Source organism: Crocodylus porosus, unplaced genomic scaffold, assembly GCF_001723895.1.
Source record: "Crocodylus porosus isolate Cpor-Errol unplaced genomic scaffold, CroPor_comp1, whole genome shotgun sequence".
Taxonomy (NCBI): domain Eukaryota; kingdom Metazoa; phylum Chordata; order Crocodylia; family Crocodylidae; genus Crocodylus; species Crocodylus porosus.
Window position 1 is genome coordinate 9,358,551 of NW_017728927.1, and position 15,241 is coordinate 9,373,791.

Genomic DNA, 15,241 nt, shown 5'->3' on the forward strand with positions numbered 1-15,241 from the left:
TTGAAACCCACTATTAAAATTTCAGAGGAAATTGAAAGAAGCAGCTGGAGATCTTGAGGGAGCACAGAGCCCAATACGTTCCAGTCTCAGACTGGCTTGCTATAAAGTGGATTGCTCCCCACACCACAGGGGAAGGCCCCAAAAACCCATGGTCCATGGCATTTTGTCCAGGGTGGCAGGATACCTTCTTGTAGATATTGAGTGGCTCACAGAAATAATTTTCCTCCTGACCCCTGCGTTAGGAAAGTGGACATGATGCTCCTCGTGATAGAAGAGAGAGACCTGGGAAATGTTTCCCTGGCCCCTGATGTGGGGCATGCTGAACTTGTGCAGGGGGCCTAGTAATTGGAGATGTTATGAACTACAGACATGTAATCAAAGCAAAATGAAAGAAATTCTTGTCTCTTTTTACTTCACAGAAAAGGCCACGGATGGCTCCCTGCAGAGTGAAGATTGGACACTGAACATGGAGATCTGTGACATTATCAATGAGACAGAAGAAGGGTATGTGCTGATGCAGAGAGCTGGGGGGGTTCAGGGCATTCACGCTTTCATCTTTCACAGGCTGGGAGGTGCAGTCTGCTAGGGCACAGGCATTCCTAGTGCTGAAGCCAGGTTTGAGACTGCAGATGACTTGTCTGGTCTCCTGGTCCCAAAACAACATCAGCAGGCTTCAGAAAGCCAAGGCGTCAGGTAGCACTCCATGCTGCAGGTCTCTGCTCCGGGAAGACAGAGGCCTGGAGTAACATGGGAGGTTGCAGGTCGGGACTAAGATCCATTAGAAAAGTTTTCTGTAACAGCACTAGCCTTTTCCCTGTAATTCCTGGGATGATCCATACGGGATGTATTAAATGTGCCACCATGGCACTTACTGAGCCTGTACTTCCAAGGGTCCAGGTTGCAGCAGTCTCATGACTTCCAAGTTCCTGCAACATATAGTGCCACTAAATCCTGAGGTTTAAATGGGGGTTCCTCTGGTGTCTCCCCTTTTGAGAGCCAGGCGGTTTGCCCCAAGCACCAGGACTGGTTTCACTGGTGTCTCCCCAGCAGTCAACTTCCTGCTATTGCAGGGGCCTCAGGCATTTCTTGGTGTTGTTCCTGCTCTCTGCCAAGAGACTTACAGTTTAGGTTTTTTGAAGACTAAAAGCACTTGGCCTGATTTGGGGTTTTTGGGAGAATCACAGTGGCCTGTATTATGCAGGTTAGACTAGGCGACTGGATGGTCCCACTTGACCTTTCTGGCTATAATTTCTTTACAGACTAGAGAAGTCAGGCTGGAAGGGACCTCCAGAAGTCACCTAGTCCAACCCCTTACCTGAAGCAGGGATTATCCCTATCCAAACTTCCTATAATATCCATAATCTAACCACTTAGTAAAATTACTATCAACCGTGATACAACACAAGACATAAAACCCTAATCTGCCACAGGTAAAGCAGGGGGATGATGGGAGGCAATGTCTTACTTGTATAAAAGTCTATTAATGTGTGCTGAAGAGATCCCAGGTTGAGGGCCTGCCCCCCAATACAGAGAAAAGCTATATTTTCTTACCTCATCACATAACTGTAGAAGACTTTGTGGGTATATTCCTGTGCCATGTTTCAAGTAATCATAGTTAAGTTCACACATGCTTGTGTCCAGGAGTTAGGGGCCTCTGATGTCCCTTTCAGCTGCGGAGTGAAAAGTTTCCTTGAGCTTTCTTTAAAGATGGTTGTTTCTCCTTTAGTCCCAAGGATGCCATCCGTGCGTTGAAGAAGAGGCTGAATGGAAATAAAAATTACCGAGAAGTGATGCTGGCTCTGACAGTGAGTGGGGTGAACTGGGGTCCCGTGGTGGCTGCAGGGACTGCCCTCCATGTTTTCCCTTCACCCTCCCCAGCTGGCTTTGAAAGGTGTATACCCTGCCTTAACTGCCCTTGCTCTGTCAGCTCCTCCTCTCCCTCAGGAAGCATTACTGTAGCTCAAGTCGGATGGAGGTTTGCTTTTGTCCAGGCCTCTACCTACAGTGATAAGTGAGGAAACTTAGGGCTGAAGCAGAGCCCCTTTTAGGCTTTTTTGCCTACTGGCACTTCCCTCTTCCCAGTTGTTCCTCCACTCCTGGGCCTTAGCCATACGCATATGTGCAAATGAACGTGGTGAGCTTACCATATCATTCATCAGCGTCATATAACCAACTTGCCTGATGAATGAATCTGCATGCAAGATGTGCTGAGTTAAATCACATCAGCAGAAATTACTTGAAGGCAGTGATTTGGTTCTACACATTCACCCAGCACCAGACGAGTGCCTGATCATTTGCCAGGGACATCTGCTGATTTCTTTAGCAAGGAGTTTGAGTAAAAAGGCTTTATTGGGTGATGTGGCAGACTGAAATGTGTGCTGGTGGGTGGGTTTTGCATTTCATGAAGGCAAAAGAGAAATACCGACGTCCTAAATTAACATACGGTCATGCACTTCTCACGCAAATCTTGCTATTGCCCTTAAGTCCTAAACATGCCTAAGATGAAACCCTGTTTTAATAGACTAGTCCATTGTTACCTCTTCCTTGCCCTGGCTTGTCATCCTGAGAATTGCCAAGTTCTGGTGTTTGTTCCTTAAAGACCAAAAAAGGATACATAATTATCTGCTGTCCATTGAAAATGGACTCATGGCTGCAAGTCCACAGGCTTCAGCCTGTATCAGCGGTTCTAAGGACATCAGCTGAAGCAGTGGGGACAATTATGAGCACCTCTACTATACATATATTATAACTGCAGCAACCAGTAACTGTGTGGTGGTATTTATCTCCACATGTATCATGTCTTCATAGATGAGTCAATAGTACAGTTGAATGACAAAGAGAATTACTTCAGCTAGCTAGGTGGAAAAAATTAATTTAAGCACAACCTTTCAGAGCATTTAATGGGGAATGCTGTGAAGGGCTAAAGATATTTCAGCTTAATTCCCATATATACATTTTCATATATAGGAATGAAATCTGGGCCAGTTACATTTCAGGAGCATGGAAAATGGCTGGACTCCACAAATACATGTGAGCCTCACTCTAACAGGACATACATGTTACATGCTCTGGCTGTAATACTCAGTGTATTGAAGCCTGCAGGGTGAATTGTCAAAGTCAGCATGTTTGAAAGTGGAAGGAACTTTCCCATTTCTTTACTCTGGGGGCAAGACAAGTTGGGACAGACAGGTGTTGGGGGTGTTAATGCTAGTGACTCGATTCATCACAAGTTTGAATTCAGTTTGAAAAGGGAAAGGGCTCTGGGATGAGTCATATTTTTCTGCATCTCTTGGACCTGAAGGCATCATTTCTAGTGCTGCTGTCTCATCAGCTGAACACTTTTGTTGACTGATGTGTGAAAGCAAAGGACCAAGATTACAAGTGGGAACTATGAGAGCAAGCTATGTTTGAGCTACGTCATGTTTCTGCTAATGCAGGATTGCTACCTTTTGGGGCAATTAATAAAGCGACTGGTTTGCATTGTTCTGTTGAAGGTGACCGAAAACTATAAACGAATTTCTAGCTGTGTGTGCAAAGATGGAAGCTATCCAGGGATACCTAGGAGGAGGAAGGGGGAACCAGGAAAGTGGGATTAGCTGTCCCCAAAGTGTTTCTTTTAACCAGGTGACCTCTTCCCCTTGTGTGCATGATCAAGCCTTTGGTCCATCAGCGGATGCCTTCATTTCAGGTACTGGAAACTTGTGTGAAGAACTGTGGCCATCGCTTCCACGTCCTCGTGGCAAACCGTGACTTCATAGATGGCGTCTTGGTGAAAATCATCTCGCCCAAGAACAACCCCCCCACCATCGTACAGGATAAAGTACTAGCGCTCATTCAGGTATGCAAGTCACCTTCCAGGCAACAGCTTTGAATTAGGGGCTGCATGCCCAAGTGCTGTACAGGATGAGCATATAGGCAGAGCTAAACATAACAAGCAATTTGCTTTTAATAAGCGAATGACTACCCCAGAGTAATATTGGGGAGACTCTGTTTTATGGCAAGAAGGTACAGGGGGGAAATGTCTTCTAGAGCCTAAATACATAGGCAAGTTCTGTGCTGATAAGAGGGGGGTTTTCTTTTTTTTTTTTTTTAAGTGATGGGTAAGTGGTCTGTTGGTTAGATCCAGAAGATGCAGCCCATATTGTGCCTCCAGCTCTGTGATGGACTTTGTATGAGGTTAGACAAATCATTTGAGGGCCTAACCCTGCCCTCGTTAAAGTCAGTGCGAAGACCCTTGATTTCTCTGGTGCCAAGAGCAGTGCACTGAACTCCTCATGCTTTTTCCTCATTTGTAAGATGAGATGGCTTTCTTGCCTTTGCAGCAGACTTTGAGATCCTTTGACGAAAGATATGCATAGAACTGCAAAGAATTATACAGGGTCTAACACACTGACTTTCACGTTCCCTCTGCTTGCTCTACAACAACAGCAGCACATACCTGAACACTGTCGCTAGCCCTCCCTGCCACCTTTTCCTTTTGTGCTGCATAGAAATAAAACTGTTAATTTCCAATCCTGCTAGAAACACATGGGGAAACACTGGCAGTTGCCTGGAGGCTATGTGACAATCATAGGAAGCTCTGTCTGTGAGTTCTACCCAGCTGTTACAAACACCAGAGGGTAAAACACTCTGTGTCTGTGTGAGAGACAGATTCTGCAGAGGTGCTGCAGTTCTCCTGGGAATATGTTTCTAGGCATACAAAGCAATTTTTTAAATGTGTTTTTCATTTTAATTTGAGGAGTAAAACATGCCAGTGAGCAATGAAATGCTTCAGCAGTTGGAAGCACAAACACACAGCTGGCCCATATATAATGCACGACTTATTAATCGAATTAAAGCAGGAAGCAAGCTAGGTGGGAGACCTGGATGCGCCTTTCCTAGGGGCTTCAGGGTCTCCCTCCCACTTCATGGCTATCTCTGTACATTAATGCACGTTAGTAGACTGTGTTAAATGAGGCTTGTTGGTCTGAGTGAGCCCGGGGTGTTGACTCTCTTGGGTATAAAGCTAAGAGGTGACGTCACTGAACGATAATATTGTATTAAGCCGTTTGTGGAAACTGTGGGCACTTGTCACTGTTGGGTCTTTGCCGTGTCATTTTGGAGGATGTTGGCCAATTTATCCCCCAGATCTAAATGAGTTCTCACCCATTAGTAAATCAAAGCCAAACAGTGATTGCAACATTTACTGTGAGTCCTTGTGATTGCTTCAATCTGTAGGCCAAGCCTGGGTGCAGTGGGGTTAGAAGGCTTTATTGGTTTGGTTTGTGCACTAAGTGCCTTTTGGTACAAACAGCCTGGCATCTGTAAGGAGCAGCCTGCGGTTGGCTCCCACACATAGACCTGTTTCTCTAGAGGTGGTGGGTGACTCTGATTCAAGGGGAGTGAATGCAGAAGCCTTCAGCGCCAACAGGCATGTGCGAATGCGGGGGACACCTGTGTGGCCAAGTAGTTAGCTGTGCTTCCAGACTTCACCCTTTGGACATCCTGCAGTTGGAGGTTGCTCTTGTTTTCTATTCTGTAGAGTTGCTTCTATCCCCAGGTCTGCTATAGTGTTTGCTTACACAGTATTTGTTCTTCCCTACAGTATAATATTAGGGAGCATTAGTACCTGCCAAGGTAACAAACTAACAGCCCAGCCTAGAATATCAGAGGGTGCTGTGCACACATCTGTCTTCAGACAGCTATTCTTCTGCTCCAGGGTGTTTTCCCAGCACAGATGCAAGGTGGGGATGGCTTTACCTAATGACTTGGTTGAGTTCAGATTTATTTTTCAGCTGAATGACTTTTATAGCTGTAGTTTCATTAGCACACATTACACGGAGCTTTCCCCTCTCTTACTTCCACTCAACAGAGTCCATGGAAACTACCCTTTGCATTCCCCTTGCAAGAGGGTGCATGCTGTCTCAACAGTTCTTGCGTTCTTGCCTCTCCCATGGGAGAGTAACAGTATGAAAAACAATAAGCCATGATGAGACTATGCAGAAGCACAATGAACTTAGTTGGCGGTACCTGTATGGAAGCGGTTGTGCTGGAAAGCTGGGTCTGTGGCTAAATGGTTGTAAATATGGCCTTTTGTTCATCTAACTGGCTTAGGCATTGATGTCAGTCCCAGCAGGTACCTGTCCACATCTTTGGGCTTGTAAATACCTAGGTAAGCCTGGCCGTAGCACCCAGTGATCTGGATTCAGTTCCCAACTTTGTCACAAACTTCATTGGACTTGCACCAAGTCCCTAGTCTCCTTGCTTTTGCTGTTTCTTAGGGTTTTAAATTGGACTAATGCCACTTCTGTCTGTCTTGCTTAGCTCTACTGTAAATCTGTCAGGACAAGAACTGATTTACTATGCACATGTACAACACCTAGCACACTGTGGCTTGGTTTTGGCTGTAGGTGCTGCAGTAAAGCAAATAACATCCTGACGAAGCTAATCGTTGAAGCAGGGTAGGTGGAAAGGCTGTTACCCGATAACTTTTACACATTTTTTCTTTGTTCATTTGGTGTCAGGCTTGGTAATACTGCACATTGGACATGTCACATAGCATGGCTATTGTGTGGGCCAATTCCAGTGCTCTCAAAGAGAGGGCTTATGCTACACCTCCATGTCACTAATGGCACTAAGGATTAGCCATTCAGCAGCTACAGGGGACAATGGGGGAGGCCAGTTCTTGCTGTCCAGGTGAAAGATGGACCCTCAATAAAGCAGGCTGAAGTGGAAAGGCCGAGTGGAGAGAATGGAGGGGACCATGCGGCATGGGGCATCTCAAAGCCAGAGCAGCATGTGTGCAGGTGTGACGCATCTCTCTAGGTGCAAAGAGAAGAGGCCAAATAAGCAGATGAGCTGGGGTGATGTGAGGTTGCCAGTGAAACCTGGAGTATGATGATGTCTCTCCTTGATGGGCCAGACAGGAGTTTGTGCATCAGTCCAACGCAATTGTGGTACCTGCCTAAGCACGAGACTTTGCTGTTGCTAAACAGAGCTCATTTAACCCATTTCTTTGTATCCTCCCCATTGATGGTCTATGGAGAGGCAGAGTGTAGAAACGAGTTTCAGAGGGCCTCTCACATAAATTAAAAACACCAAGACAAAGATAGAGTTACCTGTGTGGCGAGGATGCTTCTGCTGTAATTAAGGAAGCTTCCTTGAGACTGACCTTTCAAGCCACAGTGGTTCGTACCCAGCGCAGCTCGGGTTTCTCGTGCTGCAGAAGGATTGGTGGGACTCTCGCGTGGCATCTGAGCAATTGATGCAATTAATTTACTTAAGCAGTGTTGGGAAGCAGAACCACTAGCCTCCAAGTGATGATGGATTGCTCCCTGTGCAGGCAGGGTGCAAAATACAATTTCCTAGAAGCGAGCAGAGCCAGAGCGTAAGTAAAATATTTAATCTGCTTTCTAATCTAGTTTATCCTCCCTGATTGTTATTTCCCCCCTTGTGAAAGGTGGCTGAAAATCACATTTTCGGGATGGAAATGACTGAAGGATGATTGCAGCAAACAACTGTGATGAGCAGCTGCGTGCAGCTTTCTCTGATCTAACGCTAGCTCTCTGATCCAATGGTAGCACTTTACCTTTTGCTGTAGCAGAGCAGCAGCCAGGGGAACCAAATACAATGTTTGGCTTGTTACAGAAGAACCTGAGAGATGTTTTTGCGCTCATGCTTAGATCCTCCTTGGCAGCAAATGACAATGCTTTGCAGAGCAAGGCCAAGTGGCCAAAGGCTTTCTACCTTCTGGATCCTGTTAAAACAGATTCTTCCCTCTAAGAGTCTACTGTGGGTCTAAACCTGTGAAGTAGGAGGAAAAGGTCAATGCTTCACCAAATGTATCTAAAAAAGAACATTTCTGGGACTTGGGTTTCATGAATCTGCCTGTGTTAACTGGTATGTGAACTTCTAAGCACTGACTCACCATTTACTTTAGATTCACTCTTGATTGTCTTAGTAGCAACTCAGTCTTTCAGAGCAGATCTAGTAATTAAAGCTTCAAATAAGAATGAAATGCATGAGCGCTCTTCTTGATTGGATCTGCATTGTAGGGTGGGAGAGCAAGAGGGGGACTTTGGTGCTCACTTGAAAGACTTATGAACGATCTGCATGTTTTCCAGGCTTGGGCAGATGCATTTCGCAGCAGCCCTGATCTCACTGGAGTAGTGCATATTTATGAGGAACTCAAACGAAAAGGGATCGAGTTTCCCATGGCAGATCTTGATGCGCTCTCTCCAATACACACACCACAGAGGGTAAGTTATCCCTGGAAAAACAAAACTGCTGTATAAAGATCATGGGATAATTCTTCTGTTTCTGCTGGTGACTTCTTACAGTGCAGAGAACTTGCTTAACCCCAGGGGGACTCTTTAACAGCAAGAGAGAATGGAAAAGAATAAGGCAAGGGGGGGTTGACAGGCTGTTAAACTACCAGAATCTCTTCTCTCGAGTCAGATGTCAACCCAGAGGGGAGACAGTTTGAAGAAGATTCGCAGACTTGTCTTGGTTCACCAGATGGTCACACAAACTAAACTACCATGCTTAGAAAATGTCCTAGCAAATATCTGTTGTTGAGATTCAGTTTATTTCCTCCCCAGAGAGGGCAGCTGTCCTGTTAGGACCCCCTACGGTGAACCAGGAACAAAGAGGGCCTGTCTTGCAAAGGTTCTTGGCACCCGCAGCTCTAATTGATTTGACTAGGAGCGCCAAGTTCCCTGTATCTTCAAAAGGCAGGTCTGCAACCTTGAGCTTGTTGTCCTGTTGGAAAGTAAACTGATTGCCCATAAAATATTTGGATTCTTCACTGTGGAAATCCTGAGTCAGTGCAGTGATGTGGCTGTGAATTTAAGGGCACATAGCCAGGAAACTCACAGTTCCCACAGCAAAATGAGTTACCTGCAGTACATACAGAGCGTGTGATTTTGCAGCATGTCACTTGATTTCGAAGCAAAATATATTTTGTCCTGTTGCTTGTTTTTTTTTTATTTGGCTTCTTGCCTTTCTTGTGGAGGGAAACTGAACTGAAAATCTGAGAGTTAGTGCAGAAGGGATGAGCGAGGATTATCACAGCCATTCCCCAGGCATGGTCTGACATGGTAGCACATGCTTGTTGTGATGCTCCGATCTGTATCTGGGATCAGGACCTGGAGCAGATGCTGCCACAGCTCTGGCCTGAACTCTTTTTTTTTTTTTTTTTTCTCACATGGCAGAGTGTTCCTGAAGTGGATCCTGCAGCCACTATGCCCACGTCCCAGTCCCAGCAAAGGATGAGCACCAGTTCATATTCATCACCTTCTCCCACAGTCTACTCAGCTCCTCAGACTCCACCATTGAATGTGACTGGTCCTATCACTGCCAATTCTGAACAGGTACCGGGATGAGACGTTCTTGGTTCAGTGAATCAAACTAGCTGTCTCTTCTCGCAGGCATTTTAGTTCTGAGTTGCAGGTGCAGCCTAGATCTGCTTCCCTTCAGGAGTCTTTTCTGCTGTCTGGACTGTGAAGTCTTGTCCTAGGTGCACACACATGCATCCTCCATTACTTCATGTACCCTGCAGTCTTCAAGTTGTATCTGTGCCACCTTTGTGCCATGCACAGAAGTGCTGCTTCAAAGTCCTACTCACACCTGATTAGCAAGTGCCAGTCCTAGGACGTGGATCTCACGCTACTTTCCCGTCCACTGGCCAGTGTTTCCTCTCTGACAAGAAAGAAAGGCCACTGCATAGTAGAGGAGCCACACCAGGACCTCCTGCCCCTTTTGTCTCTTCTGCCTGCCTTGTGAGAGCGGCACAGCATTTTCCTAGTATCACTCTGTTTTTTAGCTTCTGTTCCCATCTGAGCAGAACACAGCTGGCTCTGTCACAGTGATGAATTGTCCTCCATAGCATCTTCCTCCATCACTGTAATAACATTCTCTCTAGGGGAAACTTTTTTTGCTCCATCATGATATGTTGTAGCCTTGTTCTCATCTCCAGTGACGGGCATCAGATGTCAAGTCAATCGAGAGAAGCAAGGAGATCAGAGAGCTGTTTCTTGACAATATTCTGTTCTAAGGCCAGAAGGTAACATGGTCCTTGCTTTTCCTCCTCCCTAAAAACAGATTGCCCGGCTGCGCAGCGAGCTGGATATTGTTCGTGGGAACACAAAAGTGATGTCTGAGATGCTGACAGAGATGGTCCCAGGACAGGAGGATTCATCCGATCTAGAGTTACTACAAGTAAGTGCATTTCCTGATAAATCCCTTCCAGCTGCTTGGGACGGTAAAGTTTTGTTTTCCTACAGTCCTGTATCTGTTCCTCGGGTTGCCTGGCTTCCATGTTGGTGTCCTGTGTCTGGGCTCCAAATAACAGTATCCTCCTAAAAGCAGTCTTTGAAGGTGTTTCCCCCACCTTGGGTTTTTCTATTGTGTGAAATAAACCCTTAAATCTCAACCTGTCCTCATTGATCGCATATTCCAAACCTTTTTTTTTTTTTTTTTTTGACATAAGAATTATATTGCCTCATGACACTTTATGGTCCACTGTACCCCCACTGCTCCTTCCTTGTAGTAATTACAAAGCCAGTTATTTCCCATTTGTATTGGTGCATTTGTATCTTCCTCTCTTTAAGGTGCATACTTTGCAAATGTCTTTATGGAATTTCATCTAATTGGTTTTGGACCATTTCTCCAGTTATCAAGCTAATTTTTAATTCTGATTATGTCCTCTGAAGTGCTTGCCATTATGCCCCAGCTTGGCATCATCCATACATTTATAGGTATTTTTTATAGTTAATTACTCAATTAATTAATTCATTAGTATTGTATAGCTATGGACCCAGGACAGACCTCTCCAGGACCCTACTTGGTAGGTCCAATTTGATGGTGAACTGTCAATAAATACTCTTTGAATATGGATTTTCAATCACTTGTGTATCCCTTTAAAATAAATTAATGTAGACCATGTTTCCATACCTTGTTTGTGAGAAGCTGGGTCAGAAGTCTTACCAAAGTCAAAATATATCAACTCTACTGCTCATCCCATCCACTAGTCTAGTTACCGTATTGAAGAAGAAAGTTAGATCAGTTTGCCATAATTTTCCCTTGACACTCCATACTGGCTGTTTTTTATCACTCATTGTCCTCATGATGCTTATAATTGGGTTGTTCCAGTAACTTTCTGAGTACTGAGACTTACTGGCCTATAATTCCCCAGGTCTGTCTTTTCCTCCACTTAAAGCCAGGCAAAGTATTTACTGTTCCCCAATCGTCTGGGTCCTTTATGAGTTCTCAGAGATAATCATAATAGTGCAAAGATTTGTGTCATATTCTTCAAATACTTTAGGACAAATTTTATTGAGCCCTGCTGATTAGAAGGTATTCAGCGCATCTAGATATTCATTAATCTATTCTTTTTTAGTTAGGCCTTGGCTGTGCTCATGTTAAACATCCGGTCACAATTAGCCCTTTTTATGAAGATGAAGAAAAACTGGCATTGAACACTTAAACCGTCTCCATGTTGTCTGTTGCCACCTTTATAATGATAAAAATTGCCTAGTCCTGGCAGAGCAAATACCCATCCTGTCTCAAGTGGGTTAAATATTGCCTAGAAAGATTGTAGACTCTATCATTTGAAGTCTCTTTCCAGATGGTGAGGGCTTATTGTAAGAACCACTTGGTGTGATGTTTTGTGGTCTGAGTAAAGCAGGATGTCACGCTGAATGATCAGCAGGGTCCCTTCTGACTTTAAAAACCCTCTGAATCAGGTGACAAGGTCCTGTTCCAGTTCCTTTTGTGGTAGCACTTCAAGTAAGTTCCTATCTCTGGCTTCACGTCTCATTCTCCAGGCCAGCTGTGGCTGAGGGAACATCTGGGCAGTGTCAGCTGAGCTGGGGAATAAGGCAGCATGGCACCAAGGAGGAGGTGACTCGCTGGGGTTTACAGTCTTGCTCTCCAGCTGTTCGAGTGTGCCTTCCCTTGCCTTCCAAAGTGTCATCTCCTCAGCTGGCCAGGAGGTAGAATGGGCACGGAGAGCAGCAAAGCTGGAGGGAGGCTGGGAGCCGCTTTCTGTGATGCACCAGAGTTTGAAGTCCATCCAAAAACTGGTCTGTCCTACAGAGCAGTAGCGTGTGCCTGTCTCAGAGCCACATGGCAGCTGATGAAAGACTTTACAATAAAGAGCCTTTCAGCTTCGAACCGTTTGGGTTGGACTGTGATCAGAAAAAAAAGCAGCTTCCAGGAAACCATGGTGGACTCTGAGAGCACAGAATAACTCGCCTACATTTATAGACAGCCAGAGAAATCGTGCCTGCGTAATCTGACAATACGTTTTTAAGGTGAGAAGAAATGATCGTGAAGTGTGACTGGTTCTCGCTGACAGATGCAGCCTAAGTCTGAATCACAGAGCAGGCGAGAGATTGAGAGAGAGGCTATTTTTTGATGACAAGGGGCACGGTTAGCCTTTTGAAGGCAGAAAGGCCTCATATGTGAGGCTCTTTGCTTTGAGGTGGTATATAGTCATCCTCCTTAAATAATTCCTGACATTTTCCTCACAATGAAATGTAAACAGCCTCCTTGAGAGCCACGTCTGAGCAGAATAGACAGGTCCTGTCAGCCCTCCCTGTACGGCAGTGAGCGAGCCTCTGAAATGTCACAATCTGCTTCTAAAGTGATGGGATCAAACGTGACACTGGAGAACGCATTCCTCAAGCTGCCAAGGCAGCTGGATTGCATTAGGTGAAATTTATCCAGGGCTTAGGATGTCAGACCAAGCAAGGCAAACAATCACATTTTTGCTTTCACCCTGAAGGTTATGTACCACCAAGACATCCTTGTTTAGTGCAGAGCTTTCTCTCTGCAGAGAGACGGGAGGGATGGGAGAGGGGCCCAAATTACCCAAATGTCTGGGCTTGTTCAAGGAAGCCCCAGGCCGCCTTGGTGGGGCTGGCTTTTCCATCCAGCTTCCTCAGGTAAGTTTCCCAACACATCCGTTTTGAGCCATACACTCGAAATTCTCCATGCTCAGAGACCTGGCAGAAGTGGACAAGTTTGCCAAATAATTGGTGGTGGCAGGGGTCTCATGAGAAGCACCCAGCTAAGGCTTGCTTAGGTGTGAGAGGTTTCCACAGTACAGCTCAGGGCAGGTCTAGCCTGCAAGGTTTTCAAGTTAACTTTTCCTTGCCTTTCCTTAATCACTTGAGGCCTTGGGTTGCACAGTGACACCAAGGAGACCGTCCTGCTCAAGGCTGCATGGTTCTGTTATCCAGAATACTTCTAAGCACATGTTTCAAGGAGGTCTTGCTTGTGCAGCCTCTTTGCTTTATATGTACCTTCCTTTTCCAAGAAGCAGGAGTGTCTTTTCACTGTACCAAGCCTCACCAGTGCCAAATAACAACAGTCCCTTTCCAGTAGCCCTTTCATTTTTAGCAACAATGCTAACCAGGTACTTTGATACACTGTGTTGCTAAGCAGAAAACCTGGATATTGAAGGAAAATGTTGTCTAGTTTTGGAGGCTGTGGCATTCAGATGCTTTATACTCAAGTTTCCATGAAAGTAATCCTTAGGTATTCCATGTGTAAGAATCGCTGTGATGCTTTTATGGTTGAAGAACATGTGTGCTGAGCTATATGTAGGCCCTCAAGATTTTGAGCACCTCTGCCCTGTATTCTACCAGGTACAGAGTGACGTTCAGCCTTCCAGTGTTTGCGATCTTGGGGTTTCTCAGCTGATAGAGATGTTCCCGCTGGTATATCCAACCCAAAAAATGGGTGGATGCCAGGAAGGAGATTAAATAGGGGAGAGATCACTCTAGAGATATCTGGTTTGATGCCCTCCCTGTATAGCATCCACTTCTGCCACTGTCAGGAATAGGATACTGGGCTAGGTGGATCATTGATCTACTCAGTATGACACTGCTTATGTTCTTATGACGGAGAACTCGGAGTCAGGAGTGCAGGTGGCGGTGAAGGGAGCACAAGCTGATCTGCTTGTTTCTTGCGGGTTGTCAGGATTCATGCCTATGCAATTTACTCCCTTAGGAGCTGAACCGGACCTGTAGAGCTATGCAGCAGAGGATTGTGGAACTTATCTCGCGAGTGTCCAATGAAGAGGTGACAGAGGAACTGCTGCATGTGAATGATGACTTAAATAACGTCTTCCTTCGATATGAGAGGTGAGGGGACCCTTTACCACAGTACTGCCTTCTCACCTGGGCTGGGTGCAGAACAGGGTAGGCGACTGAAAAGGTTCATCATAGGTTCAGATGATGAAACATAGAAAAAAAAATCAGGGGAACCGGACCGTAAGAAAAGGTGCATAAAGTAGTAGTTCTCCATCATCCTCACCAGCCATTTTTCCCCCCGACTCAAGATTTTCAGATATTGGTCTTAAAAGCTGCTACAATTTTCTCCTAGCTAATGAATTTTAGTTTTCTTATACTTGCTTTTTTCCCCCCCAAGATTTGTATGTGGGTTTCATAATCTCCTGACTTTGTTTTGTGACAGGTTTGAACGGTACAGGTCAGGCCGGTCAGCACAAAATGCCAGTAATGGGGTAAGTATCTAATTAATCTCCTCTCATCATGCAGCACAGCCAGAGCAAACTCCTGCCTGCTGTCGGCAGTGTCCCTTTAGTCACAGGGAAGAGTGTGTATTTCTGGAAGTGATTTGTTTTTCATGTGGAAGATAAAGGTTATCTTGCACTCCACCCTGCTTCCTGTCCAAAGCTGGAGGTGGTGGGGAAACAGAAGGGAACTTCACTCATTCCAAGGTGATCTTTGAACCTGGCAAAAAACCTTTTCAGGACTGTGTTGAGTGGGATAACATCATAGACACAAGTGAAGCAGTGAGCTGAGGCTGTTGTTCAGACACTTGTCCAGCAAGAGAGCAGAAGTATCTTTTCTCTTCTTCCACTGTGTTTATTATCCTACAGTCTAAGCCACTAATTAACATACTTCCATTCGGAACAGCTGCCCAGAAAGGGCATGTTAGGAAGCACACACCATTCTCATGTTCCCTTGTCTCTCCTAATATGACTGCCAGGAATCTCACCTACATGTAATTTTGATTATCCTAACAGGTGCTGAACGAGGTGACGGAGGATAACTTAATAGATTTGGGCCCTGGCTCCCCAGCCGTGGTGAGCCCAATGGTGGGAAGCACGGCCCCCCCACCCTCGCTTTCCTCGCAGCTTGCAGGGCTTGGTAAGCGTCCGCTTTTGCAAAGCGTGTTTCAACGCAGAGCAGCAGTGGCATGGACCACTCCCTAGTTGTTCTGGGGTGACCTT

At 45.5% G+C, this 15,241-nt stretch overlaps 1 protein-coding gene across 5 annotated transcripts in view; it reads left to right on the forward strand.

Moving 5' to 3' along the window:
- The window catches only part of TOM1L2 (target of myb1 like 2 membrane trafficking protein), a 60,211-nt gene that overhangs the window by 19,981 nt on the left and 24,989 nt on the right, over nucleotides 1-15,241 (forward strand). For all 5 annotated transcript variants that reach the window (XM_019541937.1, XM_019541938.1, XM_019541940.1 and 2 more), the window contains exons 2-10: nucleotides 420-504; nucleotides 1,727-1,805; nucleotides 3,689-3,838; nucleotides 8,103-8,237; nucleotides 9,192-9,350; nucleotides 10,081-10,197; nucleotides 13,996-14,129; nucleotides 14,461-14,509; nucleotides 15,035-15,158. In XM_019541937.1, the coding sequence (XP_019397482.1) occupies nucleotides 420-504; nucleotides 1,727-1,805; nucleotides 3,689-3,838; nucleotides 8,103-8,237; nucleotides 9,192-9,350; nucleotides 10,081-10,197; nucleotides 13,996-14,129; nucleotides 14,461-14,509; nucleotides 15,035-15,158 (1,032 nt within the window). The remainder of the gene's footprint in view (nucleotides 1-419; nucleotides 505-1,726; nucleotides 1,806-3,688; nucleotides 3,839-8,102; nucleotides 8,238-9,191; nucleotides 9,351-10,080; nucleotides 10,198-13,995; nucleotides 14,130-14,460; nucleotides 14,510-15,034; nucleotides 15,159-15,241) is intronic.